A 24,416-nucleotide genomic window follows, 5' to 3' on the forward strand; every position below is an offset into this window, starting at 1 on the left:
AAAACTGATTTAGGACAGCAAAGCAGTGAACTTCTCAGCTCTTGGAGAGTTTGTCTTTCACACTGAGGCAACTGTTAACATGCTCACGTTAAGGGAGAACTTTATTAGTGCGTCTCAAAAGGACCTCAAGAAAGTCTGCAGGATAAATCGAACTAAAATTAAAATTTCAATTCAAGCTTCTATGCAATTTCATTCTTACGTTACAGTGATTTGGCTGTAGCTGTATTGTCAGGATGATTCGCTGCTTCAAACCAAACAGTCCCAGTTTCTCCATAAGCTGCTGCAACAAATGACAAGACTGTGTTACACCATGTCACGAAGAGGGGACAGATGAAAAATCTCACATTTTTGAAAGCGAGATGAAAGAGTAACACTGAAAGGAAGAGCTTTGGATGAACAGTAAACGGGAAGAAAATGAGTCAGAACCAGGAAGACCCCAACTGTGAAGATGTAGTTATATATCCATCTGAAAACATGATTAGTTCAGAATTAGTTCAAAAGCAGCTCATAAAGCCAATTAGAGCAATTGTAGAAGTACTCCGCAATGGGTTAATTGACAGCTCTGCTTCTCTTCAGGGTGGACAAACACTGACGGAGCAAAGCAGCTATGTGCAAAAAATTGGAAAATTGGGACCTCTACAACTCTGAGACTTGATTTTTAAAAAAAAAAAAAATGAAAGTATACTGTTAGTCCAAAACACAAGACAAAACAGACACATGAAGTTTTTCCAGCACAATTAAAAAGGTTTTCCATGATCATCCTAAGCCAAGGGTCATTAAAATTGCCTTTTTTATGAGTTTAGGAAGTATGTTGCAGTGGGAACTATTCAGTCTTTACGGTGTTCATGGTCTTGCATCACTGACGTTTTGCTTCAAGCTATAATGTACTTATTCTTGAAGCGCTTTAAAATGATGCGAAATTTCCATAGATGATAAGGCATCGGGGTTGTATGCGGTTTGCTTCTCAAATTCTCCTCTCTCTGCCACAAGCAACAGCGCAATACTTGATCACTGCAGTGGTACAGGAGTATTTATGATTTGATTGATTCTTGGTTCAATGGAGAAGAATTGTTCTTGGCTTTTGCCTGCCTCTGTTTGGATTGAAATGTTCTGCCCGTTATGCATGAAAGACGAATAATTTGTTCAAGAAATATGTTAATAGACCAACACGCACACACGCACACACCGCAAAAACACATACACACAGGCTCTTTGTTCAGGTGGGCCCCTGCTGCGGAAAAATGATTTATTCTCTGTTAGTTCTGCTCCCCATATTACTGACAGACTGAATGACTGAGCCTTCTGTGTGTGTGTGCGCGCGCATGTGTGTGTGTGTGTGTGTGCACGCGTGTGTGTAAATGGACTGAGCAGAGTTGGCATCTGCATTAAAGTTAAAGCCATGAAAATTGGAGAGAGGGTGAATGAGCCAGACAGAGAGAGAGAGAAAGTTAGAGAGAGATGGATGGAAGGAAAGAGGCAGAGAGGGAACCCAGGACATTGCTATGTTATTATCCAGTTTCCAAGCAAGAGAGTGTTTTACACACATCAAAACATCTCACGGGGGCTGTTCAATTTGAGCAAATCCTGGCAGCACAATTCCAGGAATATACAGCATATAGCTACCTTTCAGAAGGCGTTTTATCTGACTCTCACATTTAACAACCGTATGTCATAACTCATGCTTTTTCAGTCTTGGAGGTGCAAATATCATGACATTCTGTGGAGACTACTAATCGTGCTGTGCCACATATTACCAAATTCCAACAGGAAGCTTTTTAGTTGTTTTTTGTTATCTTATCCCTCCTCTTCCTGTAGAAACTCAAAACACATGGAGACAGAAACTCTGTGTCTTGAAGACACATGCACTCATGAAATAGTCTGTTATAGTAGCTTACCTATTGTTGCTTCCATTTTCCTTTTTAATATGTGTAACCATTGCTATATGACACTAGTTTTAATTCCATTGTAATAGTGAGCTAAGATCAGCTGTAATAGTAAGGATAATGATTCTATAGCCAAGCAATTGTGCACTTTGTGACTTTACAGGCATCACCATGTTTACTGCAGCCTACTGCCTTTACCAGTGTGTCAATGTCAGCCACCTACTGACTTTTGACTGTGTAAAATTGTGATATTAATAAGTAATTAATAATGTGGTAATATTAATGTTTATAAAAAAGTTTTGTTGTGTATGACACTGAGTCATGCATCTGCTAAGACCTGTAATGGGAGAACACTTCAAAATGACATGAATTTGCCCAAAATTTAATTTTAAAAAACCTACTAAAAAGTGCTTCTAATTCAAATCAGGTCTCCACAGGTATTATAACAGGGGCACAGGTCTGTGCATGTGACTGTGCACTTTTTAATCTATTACATTTTTATGATGCGATTCCGACATGTATATGTATTCGTCTTTTTTATGAGTTCATGCATACATACATGGGACCGCCACAACAGAGCCAAGCACTGTCTAAAGTTTCTCACGTGTGGAGGGGGGCATGTACACTCATGCCACACAAACACACACACACACACTCACACTCATGTGCATGCTGCAGTGTGGTTTCTGACTTTTGGCAAAGTGTTTTTATGAGTCCTTTGTGGTTGTAGAAATACGGTCTGAGTTCAGTCCAGGCAGAGCTGTTTTAATAATGAGCCTATTGAAAGTGGGGGAGTTGCCAGCACTTGCCTTGTCAAAACACCATATGAGCTACTCCTCTAAGGGGTCACCACAGACGCTCTGAGAACACTGGGCAGAAGTGAATAAGTAGAGTTGTAGCAGAGTTGTCATCAAGATCGCAAAAAAGGATGAAAAACACCTCATCACAAACAAATGGAAGTCAAAGACGGTTTTAAAGAAACATTACTGTACATTTCTATTTTATTAGCTCACATACAGGAGCTAGTGGCATAATAATGAGGGTTTCGAGAGTACAGACCTTAAACATAATGCATAAAACCACAAGTTCATGGGATGCTCTGTGTCTTGGCAAACCATCTGGTCGGACTGATGTAGATAGGTTGTCTTTGTAAGACTGTATATGCAATATTCAGTAGCACTTAAGCATTAGATATATATAGACTGCACAGTTGTCCACACAATAAACAATCATGTCTAGATGTAAATATGCAAACATATATTGTTCTGTGTGCTTGCATGTATGTGTGAATGAATTCATGCAGCCATACTGTGAGATGGCCACAGCAGAGCAAACCACTCTGTAAAGTTTCTTTATGGACATGGACTTTCCCCTAACACTAACCCTAACCATCATAGCTAAATGCCTTCCCCTAACCGTAACTTTAAAACCTTGTTTTAACACTCAAACTGTCGTTTGAAGTAGTGAGGACAGGCCAAAATGTCCTCACAATGCAGAAATGTCCTCACTATTATGGTTTCAAACTAAAGTTGGTCCACACAAAGATAGCAATACAAGCGCCCACGCAGCAAAGAAAAAAGAAAAAAAAATCCATACACTGTTTCTGTGTGTCTGGACTCCCCTCTGTCTTTTTCACACACACAACCACAGTTTATGGTACACAGGCCCCCTATATGAAGGCATGTTAGCCTGACTCTGCAGTAATCACGCCGAGGAGTTTTCTGGAGGTATCCTGTGGCCCTGTGTGTTTATTGCTACAACTAATGAAGCGAGCCAAAGAACACAGGATTATATGAAGGAGGGATTGGAACAGGGCAACAGCAGCAGCAGAGAGAGAGGGAGGGGTAACACTGTGGGAGAGAAAGAGGGAGAAAATGAGATTTTAACAGTGGAAAAAGAAGAAAATCGACCATGGAAGAAAAGTGAGAAACAAGGTGGGGGGAATCAGGCATGGACTATTGGAGAGAGAATAGGGCGAGTGAAAGCGAGGAAGGAAAAAGAAGCCACGAATTTACGTTGTACTAAAGTGAACTTATGTTTTTACGTATGTTCATGATGGAAAATAGCAACTACAGAAAACATTTCTGCTCAAATCCTTCCAAATATAAGCTTCACAAATTTTAGAAAAAGTTCTGTTCTAAAAATATTTCTCAGAAAAGAAAAACAAAAAAAAGAACAAAAAAATGTTTTGCTCCTTGTCTCTTGTGGGGCTCTGTAGATGAGTCATACAGTTGAATGTGCAACTGATGAGAGCAGACAGTACTACATCATTTTGCTTTGTGTTTTTTTGTTAAGATTTTATTATTGTAACCCAGAGATCCGGATCTAGATTTAGAAGTTAAAATGCAAAAGTAAATAAATAGTAAACAAACTGTGCAGGTGTTCCTAGTTAAACTTTGTTAATTCTTTCTTTGCGCTAATCAATGTACCTACAGTCTTTTTTTATATCATTGTACTGCAAAGTGTTGGGGAAGTGAGAAACACAGAATGAGGAAGTGTTTCAGTACTTAATGCAGGTTTAACAGTGAAATGCTCACACACACACACACCTGGCGTAGGGATCAAACACTCTCTGAAACCAGAAGCATTTTATGTTTGCCTTTGTGGAGTCTACCAATTAGTTCCCTGCAGAGTCCTTTCATTTAACTCAAAGTGGTGTCAGGCTAAGTGGTAAGTGACCGTGCACACCCACACTCACAGGCATGCACAGACATGTACATATATACTTACACATAGTTTGCCCTAGTGGTTTGGGCTGAGTGGGAGTGGAGTGAAGGGATAGATACTTGTAAATATATCCTCTTCCCATAACTGAGGATGCAAGCAATCTTCAGGGACAGGAATACTCTAGAGACATGCTGTGCTTTTCTGTTTCCGTCAGTATGTCTTGTCATGAGTAGACTTATGGTCAGAAGTTTGTCAGTTCAAATTTATGAATATTTGTGGTGGGAAAGTAAATAAAGATGTCGCTTCCTTTCCCTTGTGCACTAGTGTCACCATATTTTTTAGCAAAGTATCTTAAACTTCGATAGAGCTGGTCAAGAGCTAACCATAGAGGAGCTAACGGAAAACTGTTGTTAGCTGAGCAGCCTCCAGCTGTAAATACACTAACTAGATCATTAGATACATCTACTTCACACCAAGCTGAAGCTTTCTTTGCCGAAAGAGCAGCTTAAATTCTTGGAGGTACAAATGCAACCAGGTTATGCTCTCTGTTGACACCAAATGCAATAGATCAGTGGAATCAGTTTGATTACAGCTCCAGCTCGCTACTATAGAAATCAATAGAAAATTGCAAGGTGAGAGGAGTCGCTTGCTCCAGAAGTATTTTTTACCATTGTAAAATTACCATTTGAATGTTGTTTTTGTAATGATAACCTAAGCACTGCTCAATATAAAGATATGGGAGTCTCTCGGATAATTTAATACTAAGGCTTATGTTTTGATCATCAGCTTTTTTTTTTTAATGATTTCAACATTTCTGAAAAGCTTCAGCAGCCTGTGCATTGAAAAAGTATCCAGTGTAGAGATGTAGTGAATGAAATCACATTGCAGACATTGCAGTTGGGACCAAAACACAGCAATGTAGTTGCTACATTGACCCAAAACCTAAAAGGGAATTGATTTTAAGTGCTTAATGTTTTATTAAGTTTTATGAAGCATAGCCATTAGTTTCAATTTTGTATTAGCAGCCCACTCAACATATTTTGAAGCTTAGTGATCGAGTATTTCTTACTGAAATGCTTGAGTTTTTACCAAAGAACCAGTAAGAACGAAACAGGACTTTCATTTGGGTTGTTCATCACGTAGGAGGTTATCTATTATCTAGCCCATCGGACATCATGCCATTACTTTACATGACTATGACTGATTGTAGCCTTTTAAGGAGTTTATCTGTTTTTTTTGTTGTTTTTTTTTTTTGGAGAAGGGGAAGCTCAGTTTAAAAGTGCAGGTCACCAGATAAATAGTCGGTCAGGTTTTATTCACAAAAACAACAGTCCAGACTGTATGCATCATTTCCTGTCTGGATGGATGATAGTGAAAGAGAGAGGGAGGTTATCAGTATTGTCACAGTACCATGCACTCTCTCTTTTAATCATACACACACACACACACACACACACACACACACACACACACACACACACATGCACTCTCTCTTTTAATCATACACACACACACACACACACACACACACACACACACACACACTCGTGTAACATGGTTACTCAGTCTCGAATGTGTTTTCTTTGCTGTTGGTTATAACAACTGAGACACACAAACACACACACACATACACACACAGATTATTGTTATTTCTCTTTCATTTTGATTTTTTCAGTTATAGAAGTGAAATACAAATATTAGATTGCTCTTCATGTTGAAGTAGCAAACAGCCCCTAAACTCTACTGAAAGAGTTATACTAAAAGTGAAATCTCAAAGTGCCCCTTCAGTTAGTGGTTGCAGTTGCTGAAAGGGAAATGTTGGCTACTGAAATATCGAAGTAAGCAAATTTTCCGCTTTTCTGTGTAGTCGTAGATAAAATTGAATTTTGTCCCAAACCAAGCCTGTAATGAATGCACCATACAGAAATGACCCGAGAATGAAAACATTACTTAAAAAATCAAATTTATTCTCTGGAGCAAATTTGTTAACCATCTTTATGGCTGTGGCTTATGTCAGTATGACTCGCTGTGCTACATTGCAGTGCTGACTGATGGTGTGTACTTTTGTAAGCAAATATTGACTGAGTGTCCCAAACAATAAGCTCAAAATACAGGCTTTGATATATGGAAGTTCTTGTTAAACTCATTCTTATTTACTTTGTCACATGTTATGTTTCAGTCAGCCGTTTGCTGGTTAAATACCCATGTCTGTAAAAAGGGTTGATATGTTTAAAGACAGGTTATTTATGAGGTCAGGTAATAACTTTTGCAAACACATCCGTGTCTTTGTTACAAATATGTGATGGCTTTAAAGGTAGCATTTAAGATAAAATGTCCAACAAATATCCGGTTTCAGACATCCATTCCATGCCAGACATTGTCATGAGGTGAGGTTGCATTGATTTGCTTTCGAGGTAATTGCTTTGGTAAATAGGCTGGTTCATTTCTTTTGTAGGGTTCATCAGATAAACCGCAGCGCACTGAGTAAAAACAATCCGGATGAGAGGAGTGAAAGAATAAAGATCGAGATGAAGCCGGGCTGTGAAAATTGGCTGAGCCTTGCTTGTACGTTTTTGCAAGGTGAACTGGAGTTGAGCAACATCGCAGTTTGCCAGTCTGGTGCTGAATACCTGTTATTGTGTTTTGTGTGCGTGTTTGGCAAGACATGTAAATGAAAATCTGATGAGTGAATCATTATTTGTATTCATGTTTCATTGTAGTAGTACAGAATGTACCAGACTCCTGCTCTGCTCTCATTTGCTACTTAAAAGGTTTATGAGAGATTTGATTGGTGACTCCAACATACTACACATGCCGATCATATCAAACAAATCGGTGACTGATTGTGATGAGAGATTAGACTGAACAAAAGCTTCACATTACAAGACAGGTGCAGAGCTTTATTGTTTGTTATTGGGGAATACCCAATGTGGTTCCCCTCTTCTTAGTGACTGGAACAAGGGCAGTGGGTTTGGAAAGCAATGTGGTTCTCAGTTAACTAGTTCTACCTTTGATCACCCCCCACAATGGTAAAATACCTATTCAGCGCTTAGTTATTCAGGAAATGGCATTAAGATCAACATCTCTTTTGCAAGAGAGACATCCGAATAGGTGAAATATGCACAGGATCACAATAAGATGGTTCATTCACATCACAATCATCATACACACACACAGACACGCTACTTGAAACAGTTATGCAGTTCATTCCAGTAGTAAGTTGCATAGTACTGTAAACCAGGAACTTTTGAAGCCAATCTGTCTTTGACAAATCTCGCATCCCCTCTCTCATTTTTATTATCAAAGAGCAATGTGTAAACAATAAGGTAGGCATTCAGCTAAGTAACAAATAAATAATTTTCAAACTTGTGCAATAAAAACTATCGGGAAAATATACAGTTTTGAAGACAGAATTACCTAAAACTACCTGAAAATTCTTATTCCATGGATGGTTTCAATACTGGATTAGAATTTGAAAAAATTGCTGTCAAAACCCCAACCTTACACACACTCACACACACACACACAAATACACACACTCAAGCTTACCCTCCATGTATGTCACACTCATTTAACCTTGTGTCTATCACTCTTATGCTCTCTCTCTATGTGTTGTGCCACTACAAAGGAATGTGCCGAGCAGGCCACTTTCTCACTCAGCTGGGTGTTGCGGCTTAGCCAGAGATTAGTATGTGTGTGTGTGTGTGTGTGTGTTGAGACACACTCTTGTTTAGTCAGATGTCTGCTTACACAGAGAAGGGTAGGACAGTAAATATCTAGCATGCTTTTGTAAGGAGTAGTGTTTTCACAATGACAGTATCTTAAACAATCTGGCCTCACCAGTCTTAAACCATAGCATCGCTTAATTCTCAGCTACATAGCTGTTAATACGTTTACTCAAATCCGGCGCACAGGGGGTGCATGTGGATACACTTGTTTCTGTTGAAACACATTCCATCTGTTTGTTTATGCAGGGTGACAGAAGGGTGTCAAAACCGCATCTGGGTGTGCTTTCACTTCATGGGGTTAAAATGTGTGTGTGTATGTGAGTGCGTGCTGTTGGCTCAGGCTTCTCGCATCTCTGTGACAGTGTGGGAAAACTGCTTTGCTTCAGAGCCAAGGTTGCTAAACTGTCGGTCAGGACCTGGCACATAAACAAACACAGTGGAGAATGTTGACCTGCTGAGGTTAATGCAGCATACACACATATACACACTCCTGATCAATATTAAATAGCTACTTTTTGCATAATAATCATTATGTGGCAATTTGTGGAATTTCACCCACATATGAAACATATTTGGTTTACCCAGTTTCATCACCCTCATGTGACACACAGTGACTGATACTGACTTCATGGCTGCTGCGTGTCTCATAATGTTTCGGTTCTCCTCCAGTGATGTTATCACATTTTAATATAGAGGATAACCCATTAGCACTGCTAACACCTGATGGTTTGATTTAGAAAAGAGCATTTAGATGGAAATGGCCCAACAATATCCCTCAAAACTGATTGAATTAAGCAATTGTGTATCATGCTATTATTGTTGCATTCGAAGAATAGCACAATTGATTTTAAAATAGCGTGCCACCTCCCCTTCTTAACACTTTGACTCATAAATGAAAGGTCAACCAGAGGGGATCTAGCCAAAATTAAAACCATGAAGCTTGCGGGAGGCTGTACAGTATGTAATCATTTAATTGCTTTTTAGCTTATCGTTTTGGCTCCATTAAAATGCATCAATGTCAAAGCAGCATTTCAGAGAAACTTCTTAACAGAGTATCTTTTAGTTATCTCAAAGTTAAATACAGCAGGCTCATTTGATCAAATTCATCTGTGTAGTTTTGAACAAGGTTCTCATAGTGAAGCACAGCCAAGATTATATTTCAACCCCACTGACCAGCATCCGCACCACTGCAATATCTTTGAAGAGGATGCTGAATTTCTGTCAACTTAAAATTAAAACAGTCTGCTTGTACTCCTTAAGCTTTCATCTGAACTGATAAGCATGTAAATCTGAACCACTTCAAATATGCTCTCTATTTACTTCTCTGCCTTCCATTTTTTGATCTAAAATATAACAGAAATAGCAAAGTTAAAGTTAGAGAACTGGTTTTGAATGTGAACAGTCCTCTGGATATGCACAGTGTCATATGTAACTCAGCCTTTGGTGCCATCTAGTGGAGAATACAATATTTTATGCTGCAGATGAACTCGAGTTGCTAAATATTTTCGGTATGTGGACACTAAAACTATGAATGCTGGAGCTTGAGTCATGATTGAAAGAGCAGAAATTCTTGGCATATTCAAAGTATTTCCAGCCAATCTTTGATCTGCGTGTTTGTGGTGTGTGTGGGTGTGTGTCAGAGTTTCACCATGACACTTAATGACATATTCTGTTTGACTAATCATCTCTGTGTCTGTTCTTCATTGTGTTTTAATATCAAGAATTGTTACTTTTCTCAGTTTTATGTCATTGTAATCTTTGGGATGTGGACTTTTTGTTGGACAAAATGAGCAAATTAAAGTTGTCACTCACTGTAGGGCTCCTGGACATTGTAATGGACATATTTCACTATTTTCTAACATTTTATAGACTAAAGCATCACTCAGTTAATCAAAACAATAATTAAAGAATTGAATTGACCTTAAAAAAGATAATTCGCTACAGTCCTAGTTATTTCTATATCACCTTTATCAACTTCTGTTCCATAAAATAAAATAAATACATGAAAAGTCTACATCTAAACTCCATCTCATCTTCCAACTTATAGAAGAGATGTGTTATATTGTGTAATTTTCAGTGACAGTTTTCATATCTATCCACCAGAGGGCACTAGACTTTTTGGAATAAAATGTACATTGCCGTTTTCAAGAATTAACCATGCAAACATTAGGAAGTAATGTAGGTTCTGTTCTCTAAAGCCACTCCACGGTGTTAAGAGAAACATACAGATAGCAGGCCGGTGTGCATGTTCAGTGTTTGGAATATATGCATCATCACAGAAACAGACAACACCACATCCTACTATATCATTGTCTTAATTCATATTGATTGGGAGACTTTGTGCCTTCGAAAAGCAATTAATGTAATAAATGTAGTATAATACATTAATCTGACCCCTCATTACTGGCTCAAGCGGCCAGACTCATTAGCTGAGTATTGATCAAAGACATGCAAAGCGAATACTGAGGGCAGGCCAGCTGTTTGCTTTGTTCTGAAGACCACTTTGATGTCAGTTGGGCATGAAACAGATTAATTTTTCCACTTGATTAGGCAGATTCAATAGGGTATGCTGCATTCATTTAGACCTGTGACTGTTGTGATTATCTGTTTGTCTGTAATGTGAGGTAGCACTGCAATTACTGATGAGAGGAGAAACTGCCTAGACCTTTGATTTCAATACAATTTGAATTTTTGCTAAAATGACAAATTGGGTTTCATCCTGTGGAGTTGTGACAACTGGTGTATGACAACGAGATATCTTATTTTTGAAGTATTTCATGGTTATTCCCTCTCGAGGTCATTCTTGATTTGTTTGTGATTATACATTTGGTAAATACACAGAGGTCAGATGCCGGGGTCTGCTTCACTACAGCATGCTGGGAGCTTAAAGGGATTCAGCATTTTGCTCCAGAACCCTTTAGCAGGACAGATGTTTACTTTCACAGAGCCAATGTTGTCTTAGAGATTTCTAGAAAATGTGAGTGGCAAGTACGGCCTTTAGCTGAAAAATTGTATTTCTAAAATCAAAACAAATAACAAGTTTACTATGAAAAATATTTGATGAACATAGATGATTTAAAAAAAACACTTGTTAGTTAGGTATTGCCATAATTGTACACGTTTTGTTTTAAGGCTTGCTGAGCCATGTAACAGTAATCAACGAAGGCTTGTGTTTATGTGTGTAGTTCGCTGTCACTGTAAACTCACTGTTTCTGCATGAGCAGCGTCTGATGTGTCCAGGGAAACTGTGTTGACACACATAATGATATTAGGGTGTATTACAATAAACCACAAGGGCTATGGGCGACCATTGAGTGGGCTGGCTTGAACAGTAAAACTGCAACACTGCTCTTTAATTAGAGGTTGGCACGGAAACGCTCACCAGAGCAAAGCAAATAAAACAGATCAAGAGGCTGTATCTCAGTCTCTACTGGTTTAATGGTCCCACAGTGTCACCTGTCCTTATAAAAATCCAGGCTATTAAGGGTGTCTTAAGGGTGATTTCGGCCAATTAGACTAATTACGCTCTAGCCAGGAGGGGATGATGTGGAGCGTCCTATCACACATGTATAATGTCAATGTTTTAATGTTTGAACCTGTAATTTACCTCTTATCACAATTTTAAATTATATAAGCTTTCAGTTGTATTACATTGTCTTCATCAGTAGATAGTTTCCTCAGTTTTCTTGGAGATGGATCTGTTGAAACGACAGCTTTGTGGCTGTTAGGATTTCATCCATAGCTCTTTTAGGATCTCTTGTCCATTTTGGTTTCAAAGTTAAGCATTGCAGTTCATTCTTATCAAAACAACTCAAAGTTCACTAACTAGCTTTTATTTATCAGTTTTCTATCATTTTTAATTATGTGTCACTGAGTAATAATAAACATTTTGTATATATTTTTTTTCACTTGTACATAGCAGGATAACTCGGGAACCATCCTTGTATGGAAATATTTAACTCAATAGTTTAATAACAACATGGGAAATGGCATTCAGCATTGATAGTTATTTTGGTACTTAGTTTGCAAAGTTCACGTTTGTATTGATACACTTTTATTCTCGTCTTAGTTCAATTTCCAGTCATTTAATGCACAGTTTAATAAGGTCACTAGGGAGAAACGTTTGCACCATTTCCTGACTCTACCGAGGGAGCACAAATTATCTCCTTGTGTTGGTAAGATTAATTCAGTACTATCTCTTGATGCAAACATTGCTCTTACTTGACTTAGCACGGAATAGATTGTCTTTTGGTAGAAATTTGCATCGCTTTTGGATTAGGCCAACGTGACGAATGTTGGCTTTGAAAAAAGAAGCTTCATCGGTTGTCTTTCGAGTTTTGTGTAATAGCTCCTAATCAAAACACAGAGGCCTTATTTGAATCTTGTCAGACATTGTTTACACATTGAACAGGCTCCGAGAGGAGGATCGATTGAAACCTTGTATACTAGTGTCTCCTCGTCTTTGTGTGTTTAGAGTGTGCTCTCTGATAAAATCTCCTCTCTTGCTGAGTCGTGATGGGCCAGTTGCCTCATAACCTAATATGGGGGTACCCTCTTCTAGTCAGAGATCTCTGAGTCTCCGTTGTTTTCCTTCTTCCCTCCTCTTTTTGTCTCTCTCCTCTATCTCTTTCCTTCCCATCTCTCTCTCTCTCTCTTCCTTCTCATTTGCCAATTCTACTGATGTAGAGATCTCTCTCTCACTCCCTCTCTTCCTCCATCTCTCTCTCTCTCTCTCTCTCTCTCTCTCTCCTCTCTCTCATGCCCTCTTTCGCTCAAGCCTCCTTTCTCACTTTTATAAGTGTACACAGACTTAGAGGGATTGGAGCTTGGCGGTTTTTCTTCTTTTCTCTTCACTATATCAGCCTTTTCTGTGCTTCAGTAAGTAAAGTGTTTACTACAAGTTCTTGCTGTACTTAAAGAGAAGAACTTTCAGCTTCATGCATCTTTTCATTCATTGTGTTCTGTGGCTGTAAGAAACTACATTTAAGAGTCGCATTTCAGTCTTATCAGTATTACAACAAAGGGTTTTGCTCTTCATTAAGTTTAGTGTCTTTGTATTTTACATAGTTAAACACATGAACATATCTGCTGTTGAGTTAACTACAGAAAGTTTAAAATGTGTTTAAAAAAAAAAAGCAAACAAAATAGTTCAGAAAGCATTTATACTCGGATTTGTGGTCTTAAAGGGTACCTTGTTGTCCTACTGTGATAATTAAACAAGAAGAAAGTTTGCATGATTTTAAATGTTACTGGTTTGCATAGAAAATAGATTAGAGAAAAATCATGAAACAGTTGTGTTGTTTCAAATCTAAAATTCAAGCAGACAGTTAAGTGCAGTTTGGCTTTTCAAGTGTTAAACTTAACCTCTGATAATGTCTATAATATACCATAATACGGTATGTTGTAGTACAGTAGTAGCAACTAATGTCATCTTGTGTATTGTGACTCTTGAGAACACTCAAGCAAAAACTACATCCAAATATTTTAGACTGTATTTCTCCAGTATTTTTTTATGTCTAGAACTTTCAGAAGTGAAAAACATTCGTCAGGCTTATCTCAGTCTGTCTGACCAGAGCTGTGTGCTGTTATGCAGGAGAGTGTAGCGGCTCGCTGTAGTATGACATCATGAGAACTGTAAACGGGGGAGTGCGGTGGTGTGGGGGGGTCCCACTGGGTGCTCCGGTAATGGGTTCCAGGTTGTTTGGCCCTCACGATGACCCCACTTTTTTTTTTCTCTCTCTCTCACTGACTCTGTCTTCCAGTCCTCTCCCACATTTCTTTTCTGTTACACTTCCTTGGCTATCCTCTTGCTTCTCCACTCTTTTTTTTTTTTTTCTTGTATTTTGTACTTTTTGTATCTCATTCTCTTCTTTGTCCTTCTGTAACTTGTCTTTCCCCCATAGAGCGCAAAGCTAAATCATATTTTTTCCTCATTTCCCTCACTCCAGTTGATTTCGGAGACATGGATTCGACCAATCAGTGCAAGCTTTAACTGTGTTCTTTCAACCACAAATAAAGCCTCTAGTGCAGAGGTTTTCAAATTGAGAGGGACAGTTGAAGGGTGTTTGTGGAGGGAGAGAGGTGAGGCAAAGATACTGAGTGAGGTGAAAGGGATATGTGCATGCCAGTGTTTTAAAAAGGGAAGTTAGTTGTCGTGGTCAGTTACTTTGAAAACCCCTACATGACCTCCCGTTCTCGCAGCGGCTGTGGTAATAGCCCCAGTCTTTCAAAATACCCGTCTTGTAGGATGCAGTACGTGTTTCCTGTCTGCTTCTGTCTTCTCTTTTTGTATATCTTATTTTGTTATGTTTTCACAACACTGTAAACAAAACGGGGGTACTCATTATTATTATTATGAGTAGATAATCCTGCATGGACAGGAAGTAGATCTGCAATTATGTGGATGATTGTAGCGGAATAATTAGATATTGTGTACCATAAGTTTGATTCTAAAATACGCTCTTAAAAAAAAAAAACTAGGAAAGTAAGACTAAAGCTCAAAAAAGACTCCTCTAACCTCGCTTTTATCTTCTCTGTGTCGACAATAATTTCATTAGGAATCACTCACTTTATTATCTAATAAGAATAAGAATGATAACAGTAGTATAGTAATAATATCAAAATTTCCTCAGATGTGTCCACAACAACATCATCTGCTGAAATGTTGAACTGACATTTCTTACAAGTGTGACCAAGCACAGCCTGTCATTCCCTTTCTACTCCCCATTCGCTTCGTACAAATTTGATTATTTAGCCCTTTCCTGTAAATGTGTCCTTTCTGTTGCACTTTGGCTTTGTTTCTCTGCTGTTTTTTTTTGGTACTAAAAGGGGTCGATGACCAGCAAATGCAGCCACAAGCTGATAATCTGCAAATTTGTTTTCTTGTTTTCATCTTTCTAATCCTGCTAATCTCATGTACAACAGTGTATGTTTTTTCGTCGTGCGTAGCATTTCAGTCGAACATCTTTTTGTTTGTTTGAGTTTGTAATAAATAGTTTGTAGTTTGCTCTTGGTTTTCCACCGCTCCCGACTTATGTGTGTCGCCCACACATACACATAAAGTCCACACAGTAATGCCCCTAAGCTTGTTAAAGGTGTGAGGCTGTGCTCAGGAGGTGGGCCCTTGCTTTTGGATCTTTGGTGAAACAACTACTTGTGAAATTCAACAGGGGATTATGATTCAAGCCACCCTTGGCCCCCCTCTCCATTTCCTCTGTTGCACTCCCCTGTGTTTTTCTCTCTTCACCTCTGTCCTTCTCTCATTTGCTTCTTCTCCCTCATCCCTCATTATTAACCCCTCCATCTTCTATTCTCTCCTCTTCTTCATTCATCTATTGCGTTCTGTTGAACCTCTCTTCCTGTTTTGACAAACCTTCCTCCAACCTAGTTGATCTCTTTCATAATTGTTTTCTCTACCTTTCATTGCAGCTTTTTCTATCGCTGTCAGTCCTCCCACCCCTCATTCTCTCTTCTGTTTCCAGTCCGTTTCCACCAATTTCAGCAGAGTAAATTGAGGATCTGTTTTGATTTCCTGTGATTGGAAAATGGGCTTAAACCCAGAAAGTAGCTGGTTTAGATGTATGGTTCTGGACAGGCAACCATGCTATTGATACTGCTGTGCATTTACTCCTTTTTGAAACCAATTATGCTGTATGGAAGTCTTCAACCTCTGTAACAAAGACTCTGAGCCAGCAGGTCATATGTAAGTTTTGAAATAAAGACATAAACATGTATTCCAGTGAGCATACACAGCCAAGAGATCTCCCAGTTTGAACTCTCTTGGTTTTTTTAATAATCATACATGAATTAAGGACACTTTTAAATGATTTTTTAATAGTTCAGTATTCCAACTATTGGGAATCCCAGGGAAAAGTCTCTCCTAAAAAAATTTGGGGGTTCCCAAACACCCACACGTTTGTAACACCCACATTACAGTCTGTGTTGCATGAGTCTAACCCTGAGAAATGTTAATCATAATCCACCCACCGAACCACAGTGGGCCTGGCCTAAGACACGAGTCACACAAGAGGGGTTTTCTTTCAAGCTGTAGAAACAACAAAACCCCACTGTACATTTACAAGACTGGCACAGTGTGCAAAGTATGAAAACAAGGTGACCTGTCATTTCTGCTGAGCTTGTTGCGTGATAACGAAAACATCTTCTTTGTTCTTGATGTACTGTAAACACCTCTTATCTCTAGTTCCATCTCTTAAATGTGGTTGACAATACTGAATCTATCACACAGACAATGTTTCAAAACCCTGGGGCAACATTATGCGTTGAAAGCCAGCTGTGAAATACCAGTAGAGCATCAGGAGGGAAGATGTCCTGTTTTGTTACTTTCTTAAAGAATATGAGCTTATTTATTAAGATGTTTGCTTATTGATTTGTGTTTATGTGTATTGTATGCTTTCTCTGCTATAGATGCCTCACTGTCTGTGTTTGTACATTGCTGCCAGCCCTCACTTTTGCCCTTAACTTATCAATTTAGTGGGAATATGATCTTTTTTTTTGCAGTAGGTTTGGTCAAGATTGCATTTTGAACTGTTTATCCATCACCTTTTTGTATTCTCTTCTCAGTCTTTATTGGTTTATTGTTTATTAGGGCAATAAATGGACATTTATAATCCTACTTTATGTTTATTTTCCTTTATTTTCCTTTTAAACACAAATATGTGGATGTTTGTTTTTTAACCAAATCCTAATTTCTATATTTACATTTTGTCAAATTATTTTAGCTACCCCAAAATCTTTCCATGTACTCCTTGGTATTGCAGAAGTACAGTAACTCCTGGATGGGAATCACTGCATGAACATGCTTTCCTCTGGCTTGCTCAAATCAAATATTCAAAGAATATGGTTATAGGCACATCACATTTAAGGTGCAAGGCTTTTGGAAAAGAATATCAACCTAACAAAGATCCATCTTGGATTGAAAAGTTTTTTATTTACTCTAAGTAAGCTTGCGGCGTGGAGACAGTGTGGAGACGATACTCTTTTCATCAAAGTGAGCTCTCAGACATCACACTCCTCTAGTCTAAGCAACACCGACTCTTCAAAAGACTGACTAGTAGACTAGAAGTGGGTGGATACAGACAACCCAAACACATACAATATATTCACAGACACTGAGATAAAACTTTATATGTTCACAAGTGCATAAACACACACAGCATAAACACCTATCTTTATACAAACTGTACTAGTACACACATACATACATATGGAGCCGTGCTTTCATCTGTGCACACACAACTATGCTCACAACTTTTTTGCCTTTAAGCTCTCACACACACACAAATGAGCACAGCTCTTCATCTGCAGTGAGACAGTCCAGGCTCAGGCTGCGGGAAGGCAAACATTACCTTGTGGAGACAGAGAAATAGCAGAAAAAGGTCAGAGCAGAACAGGACAGTGCAGAAGGGTTGTCTGTTTCTTGATGATGCAAACCAGCATTAGGAACAGCTTGGATAAGGAGAGCAGTGTGCCATATGCGTAGTAAAAACAACACAGCACATGCATATGTGGTCATAGAGAAAGACACCAGTGATTGCAGAGCATACCACAAATCTGAAGCACCTTTTGACGCGTTCACTATGAGAAATGGGATGTCTGCTTGGCATGTTTAGGTGTGCTTGGTTTATGTCTTCTGATTTGGTTTACACCGTCCAGGATGGGTGGGGTTAAGAGTGTCTGGGTCCTGAGATACCAGAGCTGCTGAACATACCTGGCTCCTCACCGAGTTTTCAAATAGACTAGGTGCAGCTGATTTAAACTCACTTGTCGCGTTGGGTGGGCAGGGAACATTTTCTTCATTTCCCACGGACAGCTTTGTCGGCTCCATTTTCACTGCATTAAAGCAAACACTCAGTCCAAGTGGTTTAAAGGATTTAAGGAATATGGGACTTTCTCAGACCCAAATCTTCTAGTGATTTACAGTACTGCGAAAATTAATCTAGTGGTGGAATATTGCTCTGCCAAAATCACTTTTACCTAGGCAGAAAGCACTGGAAAGTAATGTGCAGGAGAGGTGATAGTATGATAACTTACTAATATAAAGATGTTTATTTTGTTCTCACCACTATTTTCTTGATAAATCAATGTTTTTTTCAATGAAAAGTTAAGAAATTATGAAAAAATGGCATTCATAGTTCCTCAGAGCCCATAGTAATGTCTTCAATTTGCTTGTTTTATATTCAGTTTACTGTCATAAATAACAAAGAATTCAGAAGCTGGAACCAGATAACTGTTAGAATTATTGTTTGAAAAATGACTAAGGTGATTAATCCATTCTCAAAAGAGCTGCTGATTAATTTTCTTTCAATTAATCTTCCTAACTAATCCATCTTAAGCATTTCAGCATAGAAGATTTATTGTTTACATCGTTTACATTATTACAGTAATCGCAACCCAAAGGTCCACTTAGTGGCTTTTTTTCTGGGCTTTTGAGAGCTGACATGACAGTTGTTCTGTTGAATACTTGTAAATGTTAGATTTTTGGGGTTTTGGTGTTACACTGTTTTAAAGAAGACACTATTGGTAATACGCTGACCCCTTTTTCCCCTCATGTTTCATGTCACTCGACTCTGTGCACCTTATAGCACAATAAAACAAAAATGTGATTTAAATACCCGCCTTATTTCTGTGATTTGCTGTTAGCTCTTCTTTGTACAGGAATTGGTGAAATCACTTTTACTTTTTGTTAATATAACTCTCCTCCAAATGGCCATGCTCTGCCAAATAATTTATTTGTATTTAATCTTTAGTTGCTATGTTTACTGTTATGGTGAGTCATAAAAACATTTTATGGAATGAAAAAAGTAATGAAAAGTTGCGCCATTTCCTGCAGCCTTTTCTTGCTTTTCTGAACTCATTTTTATATGCTTTAGTTCGATGTATCATGAAACTAGGCATATTTTTTCACAATCATATTCTGTCTTGCAAAGAAGACCATAATAATCAATTACTACTACTATCAATTGCAAATGTGTAGCCATAGGCCAGCTCGCTCAGCGAAGGAAGGGTTAAGACTGACGTCTCTCCCAGTGACCTCAGCTCAGACTCCACAGACCAGAATAACAGAGTTCTTTTAACACTGACCCCCCACTAACCTCAGCTAACCTCGACCCTCCGTGATGCTTCTAAAAGTAGATTTGAGTCGAAACTATGTATTTCTATTCCTTGAATGTCAGCTTCGTGGGAGAGTTTGTGGGGGGTGGCAGGGTACTATTACAGATATTTGTCCAATCCCATGTGAGCACTTGTGTGTGTGTGTGTGTCTTTAATTGCATGATGTCATTACCAGATTAAACTTTGTGGCCTTATGTGTGTTTGTGTTTGTGCACATGCATGGTGATAGCAAGGAGAGAGCATGTGCACACACACTGTACAAATACACACGCAATGTTGCAGTATGTCACAGACAGCTGGACTATATTGTATCGTGGGACCTCCGCCTTGAAATACTGTAGAATATTCAGAGTAAGTGAGGAAGACCGTGTATGTATGTATGTGTGACTGACAGACAGAAAGGGTCAGTGTGGGGAGAGGGTGTCATTGTGGGGGTATGTGAGTGTGTGTGGTTGGTCAGAGACATCAAAGTGGAGAGGTCAAGATGTGGGTGGTTGGATTTCAGGGAGACAGCTACAGCCTCTCCAGTGTCCTGCGTGCTCATGCATACTGAATGTGTCTGGTATGAATTCATAACGGCATGTGCATGAGTCAGAGTGTGTTTGCATGTCTGCATTTTAGCATGCGTATGTATATGTCTGTCTTTGTGTGTGTGCATTCCAGCTCAAAGTTCAGTAGATCTATGTGGTGCCCCACAGTGCACCTTGCTAATCCTTTCCCAGAATGGCTGTTGCCAGGCAGAGAAATTACCCAATGGGGCGCTAATGGGACTTAATGGCCAACTCATTCATAACCGTACAGTAGGTTACGTGGACCGATTGTCAGTAACTTGAATGTCATAGCTTGTGTCTATATTGGTGGTTTGTGTATTAATGATTACGGTATTTTATTCTCTTTCAATTTATGAATGTACTTTATGGTAGGATAGTAGGATGGACTAGTAGGTAAAACTGTCCCGGAAGTGTCACAGATTTGATCCCTGTCCTTAAGAAATAACTTTCTGAATAGGACATGTCACCCGATCACATTGGACGGTTGGATCGTTGATGCCATTTCACAATGGCTGAACCTGAAGGTGAGGCGGGAAGCTGTCTGTCAAATTGAAAGGTAGAATTATAAAACCCGTTTTTGTTACAGCCTCCATTAGGTTAGACTAAGTGTTATGGAGGAACTTAGCTGTCAGTAGCTAACCTTGGTCATTGTCTCCTGCAGGGTTGTGAAATATTTATGCTTGGATGCAGTTGCCGTCCCCTATGGGCTACTGCAGGTAATTTGCTGAGTGGTTACTGGGGATATCTCTCTGGGTGACATTTTTAATCAGAAAAGAGCACCACGCAGCCAGCAGCACAAGAAAATGACCTCAAATCCTTAATCCCAAACAGTCGCCTCAACATTTTCTAAGTCTCCAACAGTGGGGAAATAAGAGCGTTTGTGCGGGATATTACAACTGAAATTACAACATCTACGTGGAACGAATGTATGTAAGCAGCATATACAGTATTACACAGTAGGTAACACAAATGTATTATTTTTAGCTATCAATACACAGTAAGTGTGCCAAAGGTTGGGTGAGCTTTCCTATGGAAGCCCAGTTGAATTTGTCCAGAATGGCGCAAAACAATGATCACATAATTGGGATTATGTACTAAAATGTCTCAATCTGAAAGGGAAAAATAAATCCCTTTTTGTATTTGCACTGTACCTTATTTACAGTGTAGACATGTGCTTTGGATCACAAATGTAAATTTACATGTAACACTATATTATCGGTACATTGATTAGCAGAATTGACTTTGTCTACTTTATAAAATTTATAAAAAGTTACTGTAAATTACTGTAAGTTGAAAACGGGGATCTCTATTAGAGCAGCTGCCTCTAGCAGCCATAATTTACCCTCACTAAGCTTAAGCCATTAGTGTTTCCTGTAGATACTGTAACATGAGATACAAAGCTGTGTTAGTGGCAGCTGACTTATATATAGTTCTGCTAACTGGCTGAATGGAGAATAGTACTGTAACTTACTAGGAACACAAAGGCCATGTTGGTATTAGATAGCCTGACTGATGCTGGGACATTGCCCCCATTCCTAATGTGATTGTGCCTACATTAAACAGAGTACTTTCTGTCCTTCTGCCCACATGCCCTCATAACAGGGATCCTTGTTTGTACTGAAGTGGACAATTCCTCTGATTAATTGGATAATTACCTTTTGAAAGATGTTGAAACCTGTCAGTTGCTTGCCCACTCCCTCATTCAACACTTTCACTCACTCACTTGCTCCATTATGCCTTTTATTCTCTCCCTAACAAGAGTAACAAGAGTCCGTCCTTGTTATTTATGGATTCACTTGTCGTGGGACATCTGTGAAACCTGAGAATCAGAAGATCAAACTTTTCTTTACATAAACAGTCAGTCAGTTTGGGTTTGTTTGATGTTTTCGACTGTAACTCTGACTATGCATTCATACACATACTACTGTGTGTATAATGTGTATGCTATTGTGATTTTGAAGCGAAGTCGGTCTGTATGTCCACGTGTTTGCCTGGAGTCTGAAGATAAGTTTGTTTTTGTGTGTGTATTGTGTGTGAAGACAGCTGCTCTGTGTCCATCAGAAGCAGCGCCACATTCCCTGCGGTGTCCTTTGTAGTCAGCCTCCCTTTTGCACACTTGTGTACACACACTCAGCTTTTTCTAGCTTCATTGGTTCACCTCTTTCAAACTCTATCTAAAATGAAATGTTTTTATATTGAGGAAGAGAAACTAACTCTAAGTAAGTAAAGTAAGTAAGGCAGCTGGAAAAAAAATAAAACAAAACTCATCCCTTTTATGAATGGTGGGTCAACTTGGACTTTTTAATAGTCTAGTCAGTTTGTTAATTCACTAATATACCACAAAGGTTAATTTTCCACCTAATACACTAAGTGGGCTGGCTGTTTCTGCCTGAAAGAGCTGCTAGCCCTAAAGACAGTTAATTAATCTAGGATTAATTGTTTTGTTGTTCCTTAATGGCCTTCACACTGTTGTACACGACAGGAATAAATATCCAAGGGAAAACACTCAGTACTTGTCATTCTTTGCCACAATAACAAATTGTCATGTTTTTGGAGTTTTGGAATGGGGAAAATAAATCTTACATGGATTAAAAAAACACACAGCAAGATGGAATAACATCAGTAGATGAAAATAAGGCAGACGTTTATTAATGGTTCTTTTATTCATTTGAAAAATTTGAGCGTGCCACAAAACTGTCTGACTTGGAGCAAGACCGATTTGTGTCACTGAGGTCAGAAGTGGTTCTCGAGAAACAAATATATTATTAGCTGGTCCATAGTGGCTGACATTTACGACTGTTTTGAACCACTTATTCCATTGATATTTCTGAAGCTTTGACATTCAGTGGTGAAACGTGTAAGCAACGTAAAAGCAGTATAAAAGCACCTCTATGCACAAATACTTTGAGTTTTATTTGTTTGTTACGGGAAAACAGAAAACCCAGCCTTAATCAACGGAAAACCTGCCTATCTAAATGCAGAGTAAATAATACAGGCATGAATGCTATGTATGACTAAAGCCAAGTCCACTTTTCTGCTTTCAGCTCTGTATAGAGATTTATTTGTTGACTGTGGAAAAATACATCGATGTAGACTTTACGTCTGTTCAGTGGACATGCACAGAGTCGAGATGCTGATAGAGAAAATGAGGTCTTTTACCAGAAATGTGAGTCTGAGGATTAGAAGAATGTTCTTGATAAGAAAAAGTCTTAGAAGCTTTTTAGTCTAAATGTGTTTAATTACAGTTATCTTTCTTCATCGTTTTGTTGGAAGTTTGAGCTTTTAGTTAAGAGTGTGGCTGGAATGAGGGTCAATATTTCTGACATTGGCTTGTAACTGAAAAGGAGGTTATGTGTGTGTGTGTGTGTGTGTTTGTGTTCTTCTCCCGCTCTAAACGTGCTGGCTGGTATGTCTCTTTTCCCTCGGGATGGCTCAGATCTGACAACAGCTAAGCCTACACCCCATGCAGGAAACCCATCCCACTGAGACAACTAGTTGGCCGTATTATGTGTGTTTATGTGTGTGCGCATATTGTGCCATGCCGCTGACAGCCAGCGAACAGGGCATTTTTTAAAGAATGAACACAGATTCACATATACTTAAATTGAGTATTTACTCCTTAAGCCTGGGTGACTGCCTCCTTCCTGGCAATATTATGAAGCAGTGTAGGAGGGCACCGTTACTGAGGATTACACCCCAGCAGTATTTTGTCATTAAACTTGTATTGTATTCATCCCCCACTCTGTCACCACTATTGATTTTGTCTGATTTTGTAATATCCATCCCTGCTAAAGGCATTAATGCCCACTTACAGTGCTGCAAACGTTGCCTTAATGGCCTTGCTCTGAAATTTATGCCAGAGGAGCCCGTCTGCAGGTTCACTCAAGGACAAGAACAAGTCAATCATTTCGGATAAGTGTTTCCTTTTATGTCAGATGGATTGTCTTCCAAGAAGAGTGCGAACTGAAAGACTTTTCTTTAAGGTGAAAATGTTCACTCAGTTAAAACTCTTCAGACAGCGACATCTCTTGCTTTTTCTTTGTCCTTCTTCTTTCTCTCTTTACCTTTGTCTGCCGCCTCCCACCTTCTTTTTCTCCATCTCTCCATTATTCCCCCGTCTCTATATACCCACGTATCTGTCTGTCTCGCTCTGATGCTTTTTGTCTGGATCCCTTTACCATCTTTCCTCCTATTAGTTATGTGCCTCAGTAGTATTCCTCTCTATCAATTCTGTCTTTTCACTCTTTGATTTCTCTTCTGTCAAGAGGAAATTGCTTCGGAGAATGACCGCAGTAGAAAAGCTGATGACAGTGACCTCTGATTCAAATGTTATATAACAGTCTGAGAGGTGAAAAACAGCACCGGATGAAGTGAATTTTTTTCCAGAAAGCTTTTGTGTCACTCTTTCATCTCACCTGTTAATGCAAACAAAAGTTGATAAAGCACTGGCAGCTTTA

General features: G+C 38.9%; 1 protein-coding gene across 6 annotated transcripts in view; it reads left to right on the plus strand.

Moving 5' to 3' along the window:
- The window catches only part of plce1 (phospholipase C, epsilon 1), an 86,811-nt gene that overhangs the window by 14,150 nt on the left and 48,245 nt on the right, over positions 1–24,416 (plus strand). The window contains exon 1 of one of the 6 annotated variants that reach the window (XM_067577117.1): positions 13,022–13,156. The exons of the other annotated variants lie outside the window; for them this stretch is intronic. Coding sequence (XP_067433218.1) covers positions 13,037–13,156 — 120 coding nt within the window. The 5' untranslated portion in view covers positions 13,022–13,036. Of the gene's footprint in view, positions 1–13,021; positions 13,157–24,416 lie in introns of those variants that run through there. 6 annotated transcript variants of the gene reach the window in all.

This window comes from Thunnus thynnus, chromosome 20 (genome assembly GCF_963924715.1).
Source record: "Thunnus thynnus chromosome 20, fThuThy2.1, whole genome shotgun sequence".
NCBI classification, from domain to species: Eukaryota; Metazoa; Chordata; class Actinopteri; order Scombriformes; family Scombridae; genus Thunnus; species Thunnus thynnus.